We start from the raw sequence: 22,371 nt of genomic DNA on the forward strand, positions 1-22,371 counted from the left end.
CCATAACCAGGCGGATCACGATACCAATTGTATTAGGTGATCAGAACTCTGTGCAGAGCAGGGATCGAACCCAGAACTTACCAATGATGCATAATTTCTATTTAAACCACTTCTTTTTCTCCCCCCGCACCCCCACCAGAAGATATCGTTAGTTAAGTTCTGACCCTAGTACATAGGGATTTAAATCCAGAGTTGCCTTGGTTTGTTGAATCCGAGTTGCCTAAAGGTGCCCCAAGCAATCTGAAATCTGTTGCTTGGTGGTTTTCGTACAATTTTGGCAATAATTCCTGTACTTTCAGGACCCACAAGGCTCCGTGTTTGTGAGACGTCTGCCCTTGTTGCTGCAATCTCTGAGATAATCAGTCATGACCGCAGGAGGGACGGCGTCCTGCAGTGTTCCAGACACACTCGGCATTGACTGTAAATGCAGCTCAGCAACACTATTGCATAATGAGGTGCTTCACGAGCTGTGCAACAGTCTGGCTGAAACAAATAACTGGAAATATATTTACATCCGTGGGAGACTGGTTAACCTCTTGGGTGAAAATCTTTGATCAGATTACCAAGTTCTGACATGGGGGTTTGTACCTGAAATGTAAAATTCTCGTCCTTGTGTTCAAATCCCTCCATGGCCTCACCTTCCCTATTTCTATCATCCTGCACTGGTATCTCTATCAGTCTTCAGCTCTATAAGCACCATCCCAAGCTCATCGTTCTTCTGACTCTGGCTTCTTGTGAATCTCTCCTCTTTCACTCCACCTTTGATGGTAGCACTTTCAGCTGCCTGGGACCCATGCTCTTGAATTTCCTCCCTAAACCCCTCTCTCTTCCCTCTCTTCCTACAAGGCCCTCCTTTGAAACCACTCGCCATTACTAATCTTTCCTCCTTTTTGGTTTTTCCATTTTTCGAATGCCTCTAAAGCACCTTGGAACTTTTTCTACATTAGCAGTGCTATATAAATGCACGTTGATGACACTTCAACCTAGCTGTTATCTTGCTTAGATGCTGACACACCTGTGTGTTCTGACATTTTCTATTTGATTTAAAGCATTTGTAGTTTTTTCTTTTCGCAGATCATTAAACATCGAACATTGACATAATTCAGTAACATTTTTTTATTGAGGTGCTGCCCCAGTCAATGCCTTGCTCAAGTGTCACCGTCAGAAATGGCAGTCCCACGGAGTTGTTCTGCACCTACAGCTCTCTGCATAGTAAGCTGATTGGCATCCTGCCACTCTGGCCAGTTGCTAAGTGGAGGCCAGACACACACTTCCAGGAAGAGGGGGAAAAAACTTGGGCAACAATTGTAATTAATGGTTCTATTTTCACATTCCCTCGTGTGTTTACCTAGCTTCCCCTTAAATGCATCTGTGCTGTTCACCTCAACTACACCTTGTGGTAGCGCGTTCCACATTCTAACCACTCTCTGGGTAAAGAAGTTTCTCCTGAATTCCCTATTGGATTTATTAGTGACTATCTTATATTTCTGACCCCTAGTTCTAGTCTCGCCCGCAAGTGGAAACATCTTCTCTACATCTATCCTATCAAATCTTTTTATAATCTTGAAGACCTTTATCAGGTCATCCCTCGGTCTTTTTTCTAGAGAAGAGAGCCTCAGCCGGTTCAATCTTTCCTGATGGGTAACATAGCAACATAGAGATAGGAACAGGAGTAGGCCATTCGGCCCTTCGAGCCTGCTCCGCCATTCAATGAGATCATGGCTGATCTTCGTCTGAGATCATAGCTGATCTTACCAGTTCAGTACCCCGTCCCCGCCTTTTCTCCGTAACCCTTAATCCCCTTAGCCTTCAGAAATATATCCAATTCTCTCTTGAAAATATTTATTGAATTAGCCTTCGCAGCCTTCTGTGGCAGGGAATTCCACAGGCTCACCACTCTTTGAGTGAAGAAATTCTTCCTCATCTCTGTTTTAAATGATTTGCCCGCTATTTTTAGACTGTGGCCCCTGGTTCTGTGCTCCCCGGCCATTGGAAACATTCTCTCTGAATTCAGCCTGTCCAGGCCTGCCATAATTTTATATGTTTCGATGAGATCACCTCTCAATCTTCTAAACTCCAGTGAGTACAAGCCCAAACTATTTAATCTCTCTTCGTAGGTCATTCCCGCCATTCCAGGTATCAGCCTGGTGAATCGCCGTTGCACTCTTTCCATGGCAAGAACATCCTTCCGCAGATGGGGCGACCAAAACTGTACACAATACTCCAGATGCGGTCTCACCAGCACCTTGTACAGCTGTAGTAAGGTATCCCTATTCCTATACTCGAACCCCCTTGATATGAAGGCCAACATACCATTTGCCTTCTTAATCGCCTGTTGCACCTGCATGCTCTCCTTCAGTGACTGGTGCACAAGAACACCCAGGTCCCTCTGCACTTCCCCATCTCCCAATCTATTGCCGTTTAGATAATAATCTACCCTCCTGTTTTTACCCCCAAAGTGGATAACCTCGCATTTATCCACATTATAGTGCATCTGCCACGTATCCGCCCATTCCCCCAACCTGTCCAAATCGCACTGTAGCCTCCTGACATCCTCATCAGAGCCCACCCCTCCTCCTAGTTTAGTGTCGTCAGCGAATTTGGAAATATTGCATCCAATTCCCTGATCCAGATCATTTATATATATATTGTGAACAGCTGGGGTCCCAGGACAGATCCTTGCGGCACCCCGCTGGTCACTGCCTGCCACTCCGAAAATGAGCCGTTTATTCCAACTCTCTGTTTTCTATCCGCCAGCCAGTTCTCTATCCACGTTAATACTTTGCCCCCAATCCCATGAGCCTTAATTTTGCATGATAATCTTTTGTGTGGAACCTTATCGAAGGCTTTCTGGAAGTCAAGGTACACCACATCCACTGGCTCTCCCCCATCTATTTTACCAGTTACTTCCTCAAAAAATTCCAGCAGATTAGTCAAACACGATTTACCCTTTGTAAATCCATGTTGACTCTGTCCGATCCTTTCCCCATTTGTCAAGTGCTCCGCTATTTTATCCTTAATAATGGACTCTAGCATTCTGCCCACAACCGATGTAAGGCTTACTGGTCTATAATTCCCTGCTTTCTCTCTACCCCCCTTTTTAAATATTGGGGTAACATTAGCTACCCTCCAATCCACGGGTACTGTTCCCGAGTCAATGGAGTTCCGGAAGATGATCCTTAGAGCATCTGCTATCTCCAGGGCCACCTCCTTAAGTACCCTAGGATGTAGTTTATCAGGCCCCGGGGATTTGTCGGCCTTCAGTCCCCTCAACTTACCCAGCACCATATCCCTAGAGATACTAATTTCTGTCAGCTCCTCCCTCTCATTAGTCCCTATGTTTGCCGATATTCCTGGGAGGTTATTTGTGTCCTCCTTTGTGAATACAGAACCAAAGTATGAGTTTAATTGGTCTGCCATTTCCTTATTCTCCATTATATATTCTCCCGAATCGGACTGCAAGGGACCGACTTGGGATTTTACCAGTCTTTTCCTCCTGATATACCGATAAAAGCTTTTGCAGTCTGTCTTTATGTTTGCTGCAAGTTTACTTTCGTATTCTATTTTCCCCTTCCTGATTAATCCCTTTGTCCTCTTTTGCTGTATCTTGTACTGCCCCCAATCTTCCGGTCTGGTGCTTTTTTTTGCCAGTTGATATGCCCTTTTTTTTGATTTTATGCTGTCCCTAATTTCCCTCGTTATCCACGTTCTGGTATCATTCTAGTAAATCTTTTTTCCACTTTCTCCAGTGCCTCTATATCCTTTTTCTAATATGTAGACCAGAATTGTTCACAGTATTCCAAGTGTGGTCTAACCAAGGTTCTGTACAAGTTTAACATAATTTCTCTGCTTTTCAATTCTATCCTTCTAGAAATTAACCCGTGTTTTTTTTTCCAGTCCTACTCGGGTCCCCTCCCTCACCTTTTTCCAGTACATTGATGACTATCGGTGGCGTTTCCTGCTCTCGCCCTGAACTAGACAATTTCATTCACTTTGCCTCCAATTTCCACCCTTCCCTCACCTTCACATGGTCCATCTCCGACCCTTCCCTTCCTCGACTTCTCCGTCTCCATCTCTGGGGATAGATTATTGACCAACATTCACTACAAGCCCACTGACTCCCACAGCTGCCTGGACTACACTTCCTCCCACCCCGTCTCCTGTAAGGACTCTATTCCACCCACCCCGCTTCCTGTAAGGACTCTATTCCATTCTCCCAGTTTCTCCGTCTCCGCCGCATCTGCTCTGACGATGCCACCTTCCATACCAGTGCTTCCGACATGTCTTCCTTTTTCCTCAACCAAGGATTCACCTCTACCGTGGTTGACACGGCCCTCGACCGGGTCCGTTCTATCTCCCGCACTTCTGCCCTCACCCCTGTCCCTCCCTCCCGGAACCATGATAGGGTTCCCCTTGTCCCCACCTTTCACCCCACCAGCCTCCACATTCAACGGATCATCCTCTGCCATTTCCGCCACCTCCAACGTGATCCCACCACCAAACGCATCTTCCCCTCCCCTCCCCTTTCAGCATTCCGTAGGGACCGCTCCCTCCGAGACACCCTAGTCCACTCCTTTATCACCCCCAGCACCCCTTCTTCGCCCGGCACCTTCCCGTGCAAGCGCAGGAGATGCAACACCTGCCCTTATACCTGCCCCCCTTCCCACTATCCAGGGCCCCAAACACCCCTTCCAGGTGAAACAGCGATTTACTTGTACTTCTTGCAATCTGGTATACTGTATTCGCTGCTCACGATGTGGACTCCTCTACATTGGGGAGACCAAATGCAGATTGTGTGACCGCTTTGCGGAACACCTCCATTTAGTCTGTAAGGGTGACCCCGAGCTTCCGGTCGCTTGTCATTTCAATTCACCGCACCATTCCCACTCAGACCTCACTGTCCGCAGCCTCTTGTGTTGTTCCACGGAAGCTCAGCGTAAGCTCGAGGAACAGCACCTCATCTTCCGATTAGGCACTTTACAGCCCTCTGGACTCAATATCGAGTTCAACAATTTCAGATCATAACCTTGGCCCCTATTATATTTTTATATATTTTTTATCCACACCTTTAGTTTGTGCCTTTTTTTTCTCTCCCACATGGCCGCTGCCTTTCATTCTGCCAGCGCATTTCACACTTCATCCCGAGCCGTCCTTTGTCTCTTTACTTGTCCTATTACCATCTCGTCTCGCCTTGAATATCTCAATGTCTCTTCACCTCTCGGACCTTCCCTTTTGTTCTTTCATCCCCTCCCCCATTTCCCAGCCCCCAAACTGGCCTTTTAATCTGTCTCATTTCCTGCTTTTTTTTTTCTCAGTTCTGACGAAGGGTTTCGACCTGAAATGTTGACTCTGTTTCTCTCTCCGCGGATGTTGCCTGGCCTGAGTTTTTCCAGCGTTTTCTGTTGTTGTTTTGGATTTCCAGCATCTGCAGTATTTTGCTATCGTATCTGCGTTTTAAAAAAATGGCTTTATTAACCTGTGTCGTTACTTTTTAGTGATTTGTGTATCTGTACCCCCAGATCCCTCTACCCCATTTAGACATTTATTTTCCAATAAGTATATGGCCTCTTTATTCTTCCTACCAAAATGTACCACCTCACACTTCTCTATATTGAAGTACATTTGCCAATTACACAATTATGGCAAGTTTATCGTCTGAACATTTGGTTGGAATTCTCTTGGAATCGGCAACTTGCTATAAACATGGCAGCAGATGACCTTTTTTGCTTTGATTCACCTCCTAGCTTTTTTTTCTTTGCCAAACTGCCCACATATGAAGGTTGTTTATGTTGCATCTCATTTTTGAGATTTGGCTTAAAACTACACTTAACCTTTGACCAAACCCATCAATTGCAAAGATGACAGTCGTGTTCAGCGTAACAAAAGATATGCTTTTTGAATGGTTGCTGGTTTTAATTACCAATGGCTGCATTGATGGAAGTAGCAGAATTTCCTGTTTCCAGCTTGTGGCAATGGTAATTCTCTGTTAACACATAAACGGAGTAGGACTATGTGGTAAACCATTGTGGTTGTTGTTGTGGTTGTTGTTGTTGTTGTGGTTGTTGTTGTGGTTGTTGTTGTGGTTGTTGTTGTGGTTGTTGTTGTGGTTGTTGTTGTGGTTGTTGTTGTGGTTGTTGTTGTGGTTGTTGTTGTGGTTGTTGTTGTGGTTGTTGTTGTGGTTGTTGTTGTGGTTGTTGTTGTGGTTGTTGTTGTGGTTGTTGTTGTGGTTGTTGTTGTGGTTGTTGTTGTGGTTGTTGTTGTGGTTGTTGTTGTTGTTGTTGTGTTTGTTTGTTGTTTGTTTGTTGTTGTGTTTGTTTGTTGTTGTGTTTGTTTGTTGTGTTTGTTTGTTGTTGTGTTTGTTGTGTTGTTGGTTTTTGTTGTTGGTTGTTTTGTTGTTGTTGTTTTGTTGTTGTTGTTACTACACACTGTTGTACCTATGCATGCCTCAACATGTCTCGGCTGGCTCCACCCACACAGGCCCAGGTATAAAGGTGATTGACCTGCAGCCCCCTGCCTTCTTGGAACCCAGTCAACTACGAGAGGCATGCTCTGTTCTTTGCTAATAAAAGCCTTTAGTTACTCTCTTAACTCTGTCTTTTATGAGTAATTGATAGCGCATCAATTTTATTAGCAAAAACAAAATGTCGACATTTGCTGAACAGCAGGCTGCTGCACCAAACGCTGAACAGCAGACTGCTGCACCAAATGCTGAGCAACAGGAGCTGCTGCGAGCCCTCAGACCAACATGCCTGGACCTAGACCCCCAAGAGGCGGGTTCGGCTAGCAAATTCGCGCATTGGCTGCGTTGCTTCGAGGCCTACCTGCAAGCCTCAACTGTGACCCTGGACGAAAACAAGTTGGAAATCCTGGCCTCAAAGGTGAGCCACCAAGTTTATACAATAATCCAGGACGCGACGACCTACGCGGCGGCTATCGGCCTGCTAAAAGGGCAATACGCACGCCCGGTAAATACGGTCTATGCCCGGCACCTCTTAAGATCCCGCAGACAGCAGCCCGGGGAATCGGTGGAGGCCTTCCTACGGGCACTACGGATACTCGGCCGAGACTGCGACTGCAAAGAAGCATCAGCCGCAGCACACACGGAGGGACTGATCCGAGATGCTTTCGTTGCGGGTCTAAGGTCCGACTACTCCCGGCAGAGACTGTTGGAAAAGGGAGAAATGGACCTGAGAAAGGCAGTGTCCCTCGCGCTCTCGCTCGACGCGGCCCACAGGAATATGGACGCCTTCTCCCCTAACCGCTCCGCAACGTGGACGCCACAACCTTGGGTCATGGGACCACCACCTTCTGCTGCTGCGATGTCCAAGGCACAGAAATGTTATTTTTGTGGCCAGGCAACAAAACACCCCAGAGCACGCTGCCCGGCGAGAAACGCTACCTGCTCCGGCTGCGGGAAGAAAGGACACTATGTCAGCGCCTGCAAAGGTAAAACCGCTAACGCCAGCAGCGCCGCGTGCGAACCGTGGGGGCAGCCATCTTGTCCGCCATCTTGGGCTCCCCCAGCCGCGTGGGGATCGGGACAATGGGCGCCGCCATTTTATCCGCCATCTCGGACGTCTCCAATTTCAACCACGGGGGACCCGGACTCAACCACCGCCTCATCTGACGACCACATCGACTCGCTCGACCATACGCTGGCCTCCGTGACGCTGGACCAATCTCTCCCTCATCAACTGTCCAGGTCCATGATGGACATTAAGGTAAACGGCCGCGCCACTACCTGCCTTTTTGACCGGGAGCACGGAAAGCTTTATCCACCCCGACACGGTGCGGAGTTACTCTCTCCCGGTCCTGCCGACGCGACATCGGATCTCTTTGGCTTCCAAAGCCCAGTCAGCGGACGTCGGTGGCTACTGTGTAGTGACCCTTTCAGTAAGGGGCACAGAATACAAAAATTTTAAACTCCTGGTCCTGCCCCATCTTTGCGCTGCCGTTCTACTGGGGTTGGATTTTCAGTGTCACATTAGCGTACAACGGACCCCTCCCCCCACTCACAGTCTGCAGCCAGCAGCTTTTAAATCGCCCGCCGCGCACCATTTGCAGCCTCTCCACCCTTAAAGTCCCCCCCCTCCTTGTTCGCTAACCTCACCCGCGACTGTAAGCCCATCGCTACCAAAAGCAGGCGTTACAGTGCCGGGGATAGGAGCTTCATTAAATCCGAGGTAGCAAGACTCCTGAAGGAAGGGATTATTGAAAGTAGCACCAGCCCATGGCGAGCACAAGTGGTGGTAGTGAAGACTGGCGAAAAACAGCGCCTAGTTATTGACTACAGCCAGACGATCAATCGCTACACCCAGCTAGATGCATACCCACTCCCCCGCATATCGGACATGGTCAATCAGATAGCCCAATACCGGGTGTTCTCGACGATTGATCTGAAGTCGGCATACCACCAGCTCCCCATCAGGGCTGAGGACCGCCAGTACACAGCTTTTGAAGCTGACGGTCGTCTCTACCACTTCCTCAGAGTTCCCTTCGGCGTCACCAACGGGGTTTCAGTCTTCCAACGGGAGATGGACCGGATGGTCGACCAGAACGCGCTCCAGGCCACTTTCCCCTATCTAGACAACGTCACCATCTGCGGCCGCGACCAGCAGGACCATGATGTTAATCTAGAGAAATTCCTCTGTACGGCCCAGCGGCTGAACCTAACATACAACAAGGACAAATGTATGTTTCGTACCAAGCGCCTTGCCATTCTTGGCTGTGTAGTGGAGAACGGAGTCATCGGCCCCGACCCCGACAGGATGCGCCCCCTTATGGAGCTCCCCCTCCCCCACTGCCAAAAAGCACTGAAGAGATGCCTAGGGTTTTTCTCGTACTATGCTCAGTGGGTGCCGAACTATGCGGACAAAGCCAGACCCCTCATCAAGTCCACCTCCTTCCCCCCTGACAGCAGAGGCCTGTGCAGCCTTCACTCTCATAAAAGGAGATATTGCGAAGGCCACAATGCACGCAGTGGATGAGTCCATCCCTTTCCAAGTGGAGAGCGACGCTTCCGACTTTGCCCTAGCTGCAACCCTTAACCAGGCGGGGAGACCTGTGGCCTTTTTCTCAAGGACCCTCCAGGGCCCTGAGATTCGACACTCCTCTGTCGAAAAGGAGGCCCAGGCCATTGTGGAAGCTGTGCGACATTGGAGGCATTACCTGGCCGGAAAACGATTTACCCTGCTCACTGACCAGCGTTCAGTAGCTTTTATGTTTAATAATAAGCAGAGGGGCAAAATCAAGAACGACAAGATCTTGAGGTGGAGAATCGAACTCTCCACCTACAATTACGATATCTTGTACCGGCCCGGGAAACTCAATGAGCCCCCAGATGCCCTATCACGTGGTACATGCGCCAACGCGCAGGTCGATAGACTGAAGACCCTCCACAATGACCTCTGCCACCCGGGGGTCACCAGGTTTTTTCACTTCATCAAATCCCGTAACCTGCCCTACTCCATCGAGGAGGTCAGGACCATGACCAGGAACTGCCAAATCTGTGCCGAGTGCAAACCGCATTTTTATAGGCCAGACAGAGCAAGCCTGATCAAAGCCACGCGCCCCTTTGAGCGGCTGAGCGGCGATTTTAAAGGGCCCCTCCCCTCCTCCGACCGCAATGTGTACTTCCTCAACATAATTGATGAGTACTCCCGTTTCCCGTTTGCCATCCCTTGCTCAGACATGACCAGTACCACGGTCATTAAATGTCTGAATGACCTCTTCGCCTTGTTCGGTTTCCCTAGCTATATTCATAGCGACAGGGGCTCATCCTTTATGAGCGACGAACTCCGGCAGTACCTGCTCTCGAGAGGTATCGCTACAAGCAGGACCACCAGCTACAACCCCTGGGGGAATGGCCAGGTGGAAAGGGAGAATGCGACGGTCTGGAAGGCAGTCCTTTTAAACTTGAAATCTAAGGGCCTCCCGACCTCTCGCTGGCAGGAAGTCCTCCCTGCAGCGCTCCATTCCATTCGGTCACTGCTCTGTACAGCCACCAATGCTACCCCTCACAAGAGAATGTTCTCCTTCCCCAGGAAGTCCACATCGGGGACCTCGTTACCGACATGGCTGACTTCTCCAGGGCCCGTCCTACTGCGGAAGCACGTGAGGTCCCATAAGACGGACCCCCTGGTCGAGAGGGTGAGCCTCCTCCATGCCAACCCTCAGTATGCTTACGTGGTGTACCCGGACGGGCGGGAGGACACAGTCTCCATACGAGACCTCGCACCTTCGGGTGCTCCCGAAACACCCCCCTCGCCATCCACCACTACCCACGCCTACCCCCAGTACGCTTACGTAGCGTACCCGGACGGGTGGGAGGACACAGCCCCCACACGAGATCTCGCACCTTTGGGTGTCCCTGAAACACTACCATTGCCATCCACCACTACCCACAACCCAACCCCGCTAGACGGCATGCCGCAGCCCCAGGACCCGTCATTGACCACCCAACCACTCAATGAGACGCCAGACTCAACGTTGGATGCTGCACCATCACCGCCGCCACCACGACGATCAGGACGGCATACAAGGCCACCTGATAGACTTACTTACACGAACCTTTAGTACACTTCACCCCGCCGGACTCGATTTTAAACAAGGGGTGAATGTGGTAAACCACTGTTGTTGTTGTTGCTGCTGCTACTGCTACTACTACTACTACACACTGTTGTACCTATGCATGCCTCAACATGTCTCGGCTGGCTCCACCCACACAGGCCCAGGTATAAAGGTGATTGACCTGCAGCCCCCTGCCTTCTTGGAACCCAGTCAACCACGAGAGGCATGCTCTGTTCTTTGCTAATAAAAGCCTTTAGTTACTCTCTTAACTCTCAGTCTTTTATGAGTAATTGATAGCGCATCAGACTATACATCTAAAAATGTAACATGGCTTTTTTAGGATAGTGGTATGACCTAGGAAGCAGATTGTTGCATTGTTGAAGTGTATTTGTATTCACTGCTGCCCTGATTTACCCGGTAAGCCATCTACAAGAATCCAAGAAGATGTCTCGTACTAACTGCGCAGAATGAGTCATTATTTGCTCTTCCTGGCAAAGGAAGCATTTGCTTGAAATTTCCCAGGATGAAAAGCTCCAAGGTACAAAATTTCCCAGCTCATCAGTTCATTCTGCTCTTTTGAGAGTTGCTCCGCCAGCACATTACATAACCTCCGGCTTGAGTTATGCCCGTCACAATGCAATTCCAATTGGCATGAGACTGTAAAAGAAGGCAATGATGGGCAGAATTTGCCAATCTAAAGACATTTCTCAAAGTTGCAATTAACTCATTGTGGACTTTGTTCATTGTATTTATGGTTAATATTTGTGATTGGTATCTGGACCGTTTTATTGCGTCGTATTGCCGTTGATCAGGAATAGATTTCTCCTGAAGGATGCTTGAGGCCAGAACAGGACATATTAAAGTAAAGGCTAAATGCTGTTTTGGAAGATGGCTTGTTGCTTTGGAAAGAGGAGGTTGAATGGGGTTAATGGATCTTGTGAAGTTGAATAAATATTTTAGTTTCTTTAGTCTGTGAAAACTAGCACTCGTTTAATATTCTGCAACTTCTGAGGAGAGTGTGCAGTGTAGTGTAATATTGTGGCAGAGCCACCAAGGGGACTCTGATCTTATGTACATAATTATCTTTAACTAATTGTTAGCTACAGAATGAATCTGTATCTCTGTTCATATTATCACATGTACATAGCGCGGTCCCTTTAAGACTGAGACCCAATGCGATGACATCAATCACGTTGATCACTTGATCCTCCAGCGGCGGGAAAACATGATGTCCGACCAGGGAGGGGCTCTGGTCAGTCCTCGTGGAGCTAGCAACCAGTACAGACCTGTTATCCAGCTTTCCATTGTTTTAGTGTTAAACTCTGTTTATTAGTATTAAACATCATTTGTTTAATAGACTGACTCGATCTCAGTCCTTTAGTTAGGAATCTAGCCATTCCTACAATATTACATTAAATCCAGTAGATTGTTTACTGAAAGTAGGGTGATTGTTGATTCGTGTGGGTCATTTTACTCTACAAGGACAGAATACTTAAAAAGGGCAGCTTCTGGATCACAGAGGACAAGGTCATCTTACTGGAGCTGCTGTGAAACCATGCAAAGTGAAAATAGTTACAAAGCAGGTCAGTGCTGGAGAACAATTGATTGTCGTCTTCCGTGAAAAGATTGTCGTGCGTTTTACGAATTAAGAGTCACTTATTGGTAAGGGGCCTACATTGTCATTTGTTACTTCTGAGAGCAGTCACTGTGTGGGCACTTTCACGGAACATCATGCAAACCTTGGACTATCTGGAAAACATGTCCTGCACTGTTCTCCAGCCTTTACTGATGTGCTTATGAGAACTTATTCCCAAGCAGCTTGAAAAAGAAAGACTTGCATTTGTATCGCGCCTTTCACGACCACCAGACGTCCCAAAGCGCTTTTCAGCCAATGAAGTACTTTTTGAAGTGTAGTCGCTGTTGTAATATGGGAAACGCAGCAGCCAATTTGTGCACAGCAAGCTCCCACAAACAGCAGTGTGCTAAGGACCAGATAATCTTTTTTTAAAATAATGTTGATTTGAGGAATAAATGTTGGCCAGGACACCGGGGATAATTCCCTTGCTCTTCTGTGAAATAGTGCCATAGGATCTTTTAAACTGGGCCTCGGCTTAACGTCTCATCTCATCCAAAGAACAGCACCTCCGGCACTGGAGTGTCGGACTAGATTGTTGTGCTGAACTCTCTGGAGTGGGACTTGAACCCACAGCCTTCTGACTCAGGTGAGAGTGCTACCCACTGAGCCACAGCTGACACTGTAAATGCTACTTTCAAACTTCTCGAGCAGCTTCATTGTCACTTAACCAATGGCTGACACTGGGAAATAGCTGGCCTGTGGGGTCAGTGGTTAGAGCTCCACCCTCTGATGTGGCAGTTTTGTATTTAAACATGAGCGGCGGGGATTGATGGTGGTTAGCCTGTGGTAATGTCTCCCTGCAGTATATTATCTTGCCCATGATTTGTATACCCTAATTCTAACTTCCAACAATTCACTTGTATAATTGTAACATTTTTCTATGTCAGCTCAGTCTTTTGTTTGGCTTTTTTACTTTCTTGCAGCTTTCAATCACCTGCTTTGTGTCCTGTCTGAGATTTTACAGTGAGATTTGCACTTGCCTTTGGTGCCCTTCAAGTTGCGAAACTTTGTTTTCTCCCTTCTGTCGAGGTCCTTAGTTTCTTGACGGTTATTCACCGTGTCAGCCGTGGCTCGGTGGGTATCTCCCTCGCCTCTGAGTCAGAAGGTGGTGGGTTCAAGTCCTACTCCAGGGACTTGAGCATGAAAATCTAGGCTGACATTCTAGTGTGGTACTGAGGGAGTGCTGCACGGTCGGAGGTGCCGTCTTTCAGATGAGGCATTAAACCGAGGCCCCGTCTGCCCTCTCGGGTGGATGTAAAAGATCCCATGGCACTATTTTGAAGAAGAGCAGGGGGGATATCCCTGGTGTCCTGGTCAATATTTATCCCTCAACCTACATCCACTAAAACAGATTACCTGGTAATTATCACATTGCTGTTTGTGGGACCTTGCTGTGCGCAAGTTGGCTGCCACGTTTCATACATTACAACAGTGACTCCACTTCAAAAGTACTTGATTGGCTGTAAAGCGCTTTGGGGCATCCTGAGATTGTGAAAGGTGTTATGTGAATGCAAGTTCTTTCTTCCTTTTTCCTCTCTATGATGTACACCAAGCTCGCATCTTCCCTTTTGAATATTTGGGGATCTATTCCAACTAAAAATATTTTTGATATTCTCTCAGCGATCACAAGGGCTTATAATACCTAGGCCTAGAAATTCAGTCTGGCCACTTTTGGGGCGGTAAAGTTAGCGCCCGCCGGAAAGTGTAGGCCACTTCGCCGAAATTCAGTAGATTTGGCCAAGAGTTTGGGCGAGCGCTGAAACTGGCGTTGCACTGCTATCTTCAGGCGCTAAGCCGGCGATGCGGTCTGATAACGCCGGGCGCAGCGCAGGTGCGGTCATGTTTTGATTGACAGCAGACACCCTGACGCCGGCCAGCTCTTAAAGGGGGAAGGGTCGACTTTGACTGCTGCCACGCCCTGCATAGTGGAGCCCTGCAGCTAGGCCTCAACACTGCTGGTGGACCCAAATAGCGCCTGAAGCCATGGAGAAGGCCCGTGAACGAGCGCAGCGCTTCTCAGAGCATGCTTTGAGGGTGCTGGTTAATGGTGTGGAAAAGAAAAGAGAGATCTTGTGCCCGGACAGTGGCAAGAAGGCTCCCAGGAGGCAGTACAGGAGAGCCTGGAAGAAAATCGCCCACAGGGTGTCATCCACCAGCGATGTCCCCAGGAGTGCGGACCAATGCCGCAAGAAGTACAACGACCTCACTCGGATGGTGAAGGTGAGTACCCTTTCCAGTGTCCTCCTCATCCTTGCATGTGCACCTCACATTATGGGCAAAGGGACCTCAAAGGCCTAATGGGCAGCCCTCCTCCCGCAGCTATGGCACTGGCATGATCCTCAATAGCACTTTCTGCACTTAACACACTGGCCAAGCTATTCGACCATGGGAGGCAGTGCACACAGCAACAGGGCACCACACTGGCCAAGCTATTCGACCATGGGAGGCAGTGCACACAACAACAGGGCACCACACTGGCCAAGCTATTCGACCATGGGAGGCAGTGCACACAGCAACAGGGCACCACACTGGCCAAGCTATTCGACCATGGGAGGCAGTGCACACAGCAGCAGGGCACCACACTGTACTTAGAGGCCGTCCTTTCTCTTGCAGGCCAAGCTGGCGCGGAATTTGAGGAGCCAGTCTGCCACCGGGGGAGGCCGCCCCAGTACCAGGCGCTCAGTGAGCTGGAGGAGAGCGTGGCTCGACTCATGCGTGGCCGGGTGACTGGCCCTGTTGCCATTGGAGATGCGGACCCTGTACTGGGACCCACTGGTAAGGACATGACCGGTTGGACCCCTCTCGTTGCCCTTGCGCTTCAGATCTACATCCTTTTCCACTGTCCGACCAATGCGCATAATGCCACCACTCATGCCTCCCTCGCTGACGCCCTGTCCTCACTCTAAAGCTACTCTTGTGCCTTCCTGCTTTCAGCTGGTGAGGAGGAGGTGGTCCCTGAAGCTCAGAGTGCCAGGCCCTTGGAGGAGGAGGACGACGAGGACCAGGAGGAAGGCGGCACATCGGGGGAACCCTCATCTGCGCCAGGGGATGGCAATGGAGGGGAGACGTCTGGCCTGGAGGAGAGCCAGGGGGAAGTGTTGCAGGGGGGTGTAGCTCCTGGGCCCAGTGGGGTCGAGGCACGCGGGAAGGGTCGGGCAGCACGGCGGCCTTCTCCCCAGAGGGGGGAAGTGTTGCAGGGGAGGGCAGTTCCTGGGCCCAGTGGGGTCGAGGCACGTGGGAAGGGTCGGGCAGCTCGGCGGCCTTCTCCTCAGAAGGAGAGTCCGCCCTCCAGTCCGGAGACGGTCCTCGCCCAGGAGGTGCGCCTCCTTGATGAGATGTCCGCGGCGTCGGAGCGGCGCCACAAGGAGTTCATGGGGGTTGTGGGACAGTTGCCTCAGGCCATTGAGTCCCTGGCTCATAGTGTGGTCGCTTTCGGGGAATCACAGACCAGGGGGGTCGAGCAACTCGCGGCAGCACACGACAGGGGTGTCCAGCAACTCGCGGCAGCGCAGGACAGGGGTGTCCAGCAACTCGTGGCAGCGCAGGACAGGGGTGTCCAGCAACTCGCGGCAGCGCAGGACAGGGGTGTCCAGCAACTCGCGGCAGCGCAGGACGCGAGTCGCGAGTCCATGAGTGGTGCCGTCCAGACACTGGCAGATCTGATGCGGGCACATACCAGAGCAGTTCGGGCACTCACTTCTGCCACACTCGCTGTGGCGCGGAAGCATCGCCAGGGCACCCGCCGCCCTGCTGCAGCACAGCGGTCTGGCCTCCACCAGATTGCTGCGCTTGCTGCACTGCCAGCCCGGCCGAGTGCCAGTGTCTCTGGCGAACAGCGCGCGCCTGGCATCAGCCAGCTTGCCCCCATTGGTGCAGCCGACACTGCCACTCCCCCAGCCAAGGTGCGACGAGCTGCTGCTGAGACTGATGCTGGCCAGCCACAGCTGCAGCAGTCAGCAGCCGGCCCCTCCCGGGCCGGGCCTCGTCTAGGCCGACCCCCAAGGGCATCTGCCGTCACGCATTGTGGCCCTCATGAGCCTTCCCCCAGCCTTGCCACACCCACAGGGCCCAGGTTGAGGCGGAGCAACAGGTCGGGCAGGGGCCGGAGAAGCCCCCATAAGGACTCGCCCTCTCGGCACACCCAGTAGAGTGTGGTGATAGCGGTTTTTTTTATATGGGGGTGTTTGTGTTCTGGGGGGGGGCTTATTTTGGTAAGGCCGAAGATGAAGGCATTTTTTGTTTTTATGGGGGTGTTCGTGTTGTGGAGGGAGAGGCTTATTTTTGTAAGGCCGATGATGAAGGCCAATTGGATGGGCAAGTTTTGTTATTCCTCCCCAGGTTGTGGGAGTGACAGATGTTTTTGACTTTTTTGGGGGTCTTGTCTGTTTTTCTGTTTCATGTGGGAAGGGCCCTGAGTTTGTAAAATAAAGCTTTTTATTTATTCAGCATGTCCAGGTGTCATGTTTCAAGTGGTTGTTGCGTTAACCGGCTGAGGGCTTGCGGAGCGGCTGCATTCAGGTGCGTTCATTGCCACAGGCCATTCCCTGACAGGGGGCCTAGAAGTGGCGTTCAATAAGCCGCCGGCGGACGGCCCTTGGACCTTGTGGCTCCCTCCTGGGCTGGTACTCCTCCTCCTCCTCCTCCTCCTCATGGTCCTCCTGAGGTGGTGGTGCCTGAGTCCTGCGGATAGCCAGGTTGTGCAGCATGCAGCACACGACGACGAACTGGGAGACTCTATCCGGCGAATACTGTAGAGATCCGCCAGAACGATCCAGGCAGCGGAACCGTTGCTTGAGGACGCCAATCGTTTGCTCTATGATGTTCCTTGTGGCTTGATGGCTTTCGTTGTATGCCTCCTCCGCTGGGGTCCTGGGCGCGCGGAGCGGGGTCATGAGCCATGTACACAAAGGGTAGCCCTTGTCCCCAATAAGCCATCCCCTTGGTGGAGGCTGTGCCTCGAACATGTCAGCCACAGTAGTCTGGCGCAGGATAAATGCATCGTGGCTGCTTCCTGGAAAGCGGGCATTGACAGCTAGGATGCGCTGCCTGTGGTCACACACCAGCTGTACATTGAGGGAATGGTAGCCCTTCCGGTTGCAGTAATCCTCGGCATTGTTGATAGGTGCCCGCATAGCCACATGCGTGCAGTCAATGGCGCCCTGCACCATGGGGAAGTCCGCGATCCTGCCAAATCCGACTGCACGCTGCTCCTGCCTCTCTAGGGTCATGGGGAAGGAGATGAATTGGTGTCTCCTCACGAAATGTGCATCGGTGACCTGCCGGATGCAGCGATGCGTGGCGAACTGGGAGATGTTCGCTATGTCCCCAGCAGCGGCTTGGAAGGAGCCGCTTGCATAAAAGTTCAGAGCCACCGTGACCTTCACTTCCACCGAGAGAGACGTCCTGCACATCAGCTGTGGACGCAGATCTCTGTGAAGCAGCTGGCAGATCTCTGCAACCACCTCCCTTCTGAAGCGCAGCCTCTTAACACAATGCGCCGCAGTCATGGTGAGATAGGACACCTGCTGCCGGTATTCCCTGAGTGGGTAAGGCCTACGTTGCCGACGCCTGATGGCCCCTCTGCGTCTAGGCATGGCTGGCCCTCTCACACAGCGTCTGCGAGCCCTTCGCACATAATGCTGCAACTGAGGGTTGGAACCCCATACAGCCCCCATAATAAACTTGCAAACAGTGAAATCACAATGATTCAAATGTCAAAGCTCTGGCCAGAAGCCAAAAATACCTCTCCTATGTTGTCCCAAATCAGTAAGCTCTGTTCCTTGGTCTCTGTCCAGAAATCCAAAGCAGTAAAGTCATTGCAGCAAAATGGCTGGGCTTTATAGGTCAGTGTAAGTGCCCTTTAATTAGCGCTCTCCGAGGCCCACAGGGCCTCTGTTGCGTTCCACTTCACAGTTCTTAACAGCGCCACGCCCACATTGGGCGGGCGCCACCGAATTTCCGGTTTGGGGCGCACAAACAGCGTTGCACGACGAAATGACGTCATAAGCTGCGCGCGCAGCTGAGCGGGCGCAAACACTTTGCGCCGGCGCTAAATGTCAACTGAATTTGGGCGTAGGCGCAGATCGGTCTGCGCCCGGGCGCTAAGTGCCTAGCGCTGGAAATATACCCCTCTTATGGCGTTAACGGCTGGCGAACGCAACTGAATTTCTAGGCCCTAGTCTTTAAATCAGGAGTTCCTGTTTTGACATTATGCCATTCTATACTTAATTGTGCATTGCACAGGTGGATTAACGAACTTGCTCATGTTTTAGACCAGTTCAGTGGCTGGCTAGCTGCTTGTGAAGTCTTTGAAGGATCATTATTGCAGGTACATTGTGATTGGCTGCAGGCATTCCATTAACAATATCGCATTTCAGAATAGGTTCCTGTGATCTTATTTGTGATTTAATCCTGACCAAAGTTATTTTCCCCACTTCTTAAAAAAATAAATAAACTTTTTGGTACAAATATTGTTCAATTGTTATCTTCAATCTGAATAATTTTCTAAGCAATTTTGGTATTAAAATTGTTGCCTTTGTTCAAGGATTTCAAAATCTGTTTTTAACAGCATCATTAAAAAAGGTCAGATCTCTCTTTTTATTCGATCCTGGGATGTGGGTCTCGCTGGCAAGGCTGGCATTTATTGCCCATCCCTAATTGCCCTTGAGCCTCCTTCTTGAACTGCTGCAGTCCGTGTGGTGAAGGTAGTGCCACAGTGCTGTTGGGGAGGGAGTTCCAGGAGTTTGATCCAGCGCCATGGAAATATTTCACCAATCCTTCAAAGTCAAGATGGTGTGTGACTTGGAGGTGGTGGTGTTCCCATGTGCCTGCTGCCCTTGTCCTTCTGGGTGGCAGAGGGTCACGGGTTTGAGAGCTGCTGTTGAAGAAGCCTTGGCGAGTTTCTGCAGCGCATCTTGTAGCCGGTACAGATTCATCACTCCTGCTTCAAATTATTACAAAAGCAGTAACTGGACAAGTGCCAAACGAGACACGAGTGGGCCCAAGGTGTTTCTATGATTCCTTGCACTGTTTTTAGAAACATTGGGTGCACCGAGGCACACTCTGCATGTGCAAGTGTTGTCCACTTACAATAGCCAGAGTCACTCCCTGAGTTCTGCCCTTGGCTGTGGGCCTGCAGGTGATGTGCTCTCCCGTTTCCCCCCCCCCCCCCCTCCCCCAACCCACACACAGGCAGGGAAAAATTCAAAACAAGTGCTGCACATTTACCCTGACTGGCTCCAATGGTCATGTTCCCTGTAATTTTGTTCTTGGTGTGCGGGTTTTTTAACGGGCCCTTCGAATTTCCACACATCTACAAGGCACAAGTCGGGAGTGTGATGGAATACTCTCCACTTGCCTGGATGAGTGCAGCTCCAACAACATTCAAGAAGCTCGACACCATCCAGGACAAAGCAGCCTGCTTGATTGGCACCCCATCCACCACCTTAAACATTCACTCCCTCCACCACCAGCGCACCGTGGCCGCAGTGTGTACCATCTACAAGATGCACTGCAGCAACTCGCCAAGGCTTCTTCGGCAGCACCTCCCAAACTCGCGACCTCTTCCACCTAGAAGGACAAAGGCAGCAGGCGCATGGGGACACCACCACCTCCAAGTTCCCCTCCAAGTCACACACCAGCCTGACTTGGAAGTATATCTGCCGATCCTTCATCGTCGCTGGCCCAAAATCCTGGAACTCCCTCCCTAACAGCACTGTGGGAGTACCTTCACCACACGGACTGCAGCGGTTTAAGAAGGCGGCTCACTACCACCTTCTCGAGGGCAACTAGGGATGGGCAATAAATGCCAGCCTGGCCAGCGACACCCACATCCCATAAAAATGAATTTTTAAAAAACATGCGCGGTTTTTCCAGTGTGAAGCCGGCAAGCAGCCTACGCAGGACCTCGCGCACTGCCCGGCCGCGCAGGACTCAACTGGAACACCGATCACGGCAGTTACATTTTAACCTCTCCGATGTTTCTATTGTGTGTTCGCGAAATATTAACTTTCATTGATCACAGCTGGATTCTACATTCCTCTTGCAGACCGATTTTTTTATTTATGTTACAGCAATCTCTGACTCCAAATTTATACTACCAGGCTCGAGTCTGAACCTGTGGAGATCTCTACCACAGAAGGCAATAGAGGCCAATTCATTAAATATATTCAAGAAGGAGTTGGATATATTTCTCAAGGCTAAAGGGATCAAGGGGTATGGGGAGAAAGCAGGGACCGGGTACTGAACTTGGATGATCAGCCATGATCACATTGAATGGCGGAGCAGGCTAGAGGGGCCGAATGGCCTACTCCTGCTCCTATCTTCTATGTTTCTATGAGTCATGTGCCGAGCAGATTTGTTAGAATGGTGGCAGCGATGACCAACTTCAGTCACGTGGAAAGACTGGAGAAGCGGGGATTGTTCTCCTTCGCGCAGAGAAGGTTAAGGGGAGATTTAATAGAGGCATTCAAAATCATGAAGGGTCAGCAACCAGAGGGGACAGATATAACGTCAATGGTAGAAGAACCAGGGAGAGATGAGAATTTGTTTTACGCAGCCAGTTGTTGTGATCCGGAATGCGCTGCCTGAAAGGGTGGTGGGAGCAGATTCAATAGTAACTTTCAATAGGGAATTGGAAAATACTTTAAATTGCAGGGCTATGGGGGAAAGAACGGGCAAGTGGGACATAAGAACATAAGAAACAGGAGCAGGAGTTGGCCAGTCGGCCCCTCGAGCCTGCTCCGCCATTCAATAAGATCATGGCTGATCCAATCTTGGCCTCAACACCATTTTCCCGCTCTCTCCCATACTACTTGACTCCCTTGTAGTTCAAATGTCTATCAATCTCCGCCTTGAATATATTCAATGACTCCGCCTCCACAGCGCTCTGGGGTAGAGAATTCCAAAGATTCATGACCCTCCGAGAAGAAATTCCTCCTCCTCTCCGTCTTAAATGGACGACCCCTTATTCTGAAACTATGCCCCCTAGTTCTAGATACCCCCACTAGGGGAAACATCCTCTCGGCATCCACCCTGTCAATCCCCCTCAGAATCTTCTATGTTTCAATAAGATCACCTCTCATTCTTCTAAACTCCAATGAGTATAGGTGCAACCTGCTCAACCTTTCGTCATACGTCAACCCCTTCATCCCAGGAATCAACCTCGTGAACCTTCTCTGCACTGCCTCCAATGCAAGTATATCCTTCCTTAAATATGGAGACCAAAACTGTACGCAGTACTCCAGGTGCGGTCTTGCCAGCACCCTGTAAAGTTGCATCAATGGACTAAATGGATAGCTCTTTCAAAACACTGGCACGATGGGCCAAATGGCCTCTGCTGTAAGATTCTAGGTTTCTATGTATTTTTAAGATGTATAGGACCTGCAGTCATACAGCCAGGACATTTGAAAGGAGCAAGAGGAAGGAAAGAATGTGGCACATGATACAGTTTAATCAGAGAAGATAAAAATTGGGCCACTTTGGCTGTAAAAGGAAGAAATACTTGCATTTATATAGCACCTTTCACGACCACGAGACATCCCAAAGTGCCTGACAGCCAATGAAGAATTTTTTGACGTTTAGTCACTGTTGTAATGGGGGAAACGCGGCAGCCAGTTTACGCACAGCAAGCTCCCACAAACAGCAATGTGATAATGACCAGATAATCTGTTTTAGTGTTGTTGGTTGAGGGATAAATATTGGCCAGGACACCGGGGAGAACTCCCCTGCTGTTCTTCGCAATAATGCCATGGGATCTTTTACATCCACCTGAGAGAGAGCAGACGGGGCCTCAGTTTAACGTCTCATCTGAAAGACAGATCATGTTTAAAAGAGTGAACAGACTAGTTGTGCATTGCAGGCACGGTGGGAAGGGGAAGGGAAGAGGGGGCGAGGAGGAGGAGCAGGAGAAGGGGGTGGGGATTTTAATCATTGTTGGACCTTGCTGTTTTTATCCTCCTTCCCCAAACATTGACTTTTAAAACACAGCCCTGCGGTTTTTCTTGTGTTGCCAATATATCTACAGCTCCTGGTCAATCTGTAACCAGGTCTTGGCTGACTGAAGTGCTTACAAGCCAGTGAGGAACTGATGTTGTAACTCTCAGAAAATGTAGTGAAGGTGCAGGGGTCAATTGTAGCGCAGTTAGATGCAAAGCGTCCCAGCAAAA

At 50.0% G+C, this 22,371-nt stretch overlaps 1 protein-coding gene across 27 annotated transcripts in view; it reads left to right on the forward strand.

Moving 5' to 3' along the window:
- The window catches only part of gyg2 (glycogenin 2), a 145,694-nt gene that overhangs the window by 17,812 nt on the left and 105,511 nt on the right, over positions 1-22,371 (forward strand). For 25 of the 27 annotated variants that reach the window (XM_085999650.1, XM_085999646.1, XM_085999651.1 and 22 more), the window contains exon 2: positions 12,052-12,152. The exons of the other annotated variants lie outside the window; for them this stretch is intronic. In XM_085999650.1, the coding sequence (XP_085855776.1) occupies positions 12,125-12,152 (28 nt within the window). In that variant the 5' untranslated portion in view covers positions 12,052-12,124. The remainder of the gene's footprint in view (positions 1-12,051; positions 12,153-22,371) is intronic. 27 annotated transcript variants of the gene reach the window in all.

The sequence above is a fragment of the Somniosus microcephalus genome, chromosome 10 (genome assembly GCF_052327205.1).
Source record: "Somniosus microcephalus isolate GS21.2 chromosome 10, FLI_Smic_1.0, whole genome shotgun sequence".
NCBI lineage: Eukaryota > Metazoa > Chordata > Chondrichthyes > Squaliformes > Somniosidae > Somniosus > Somniosus microcephalus.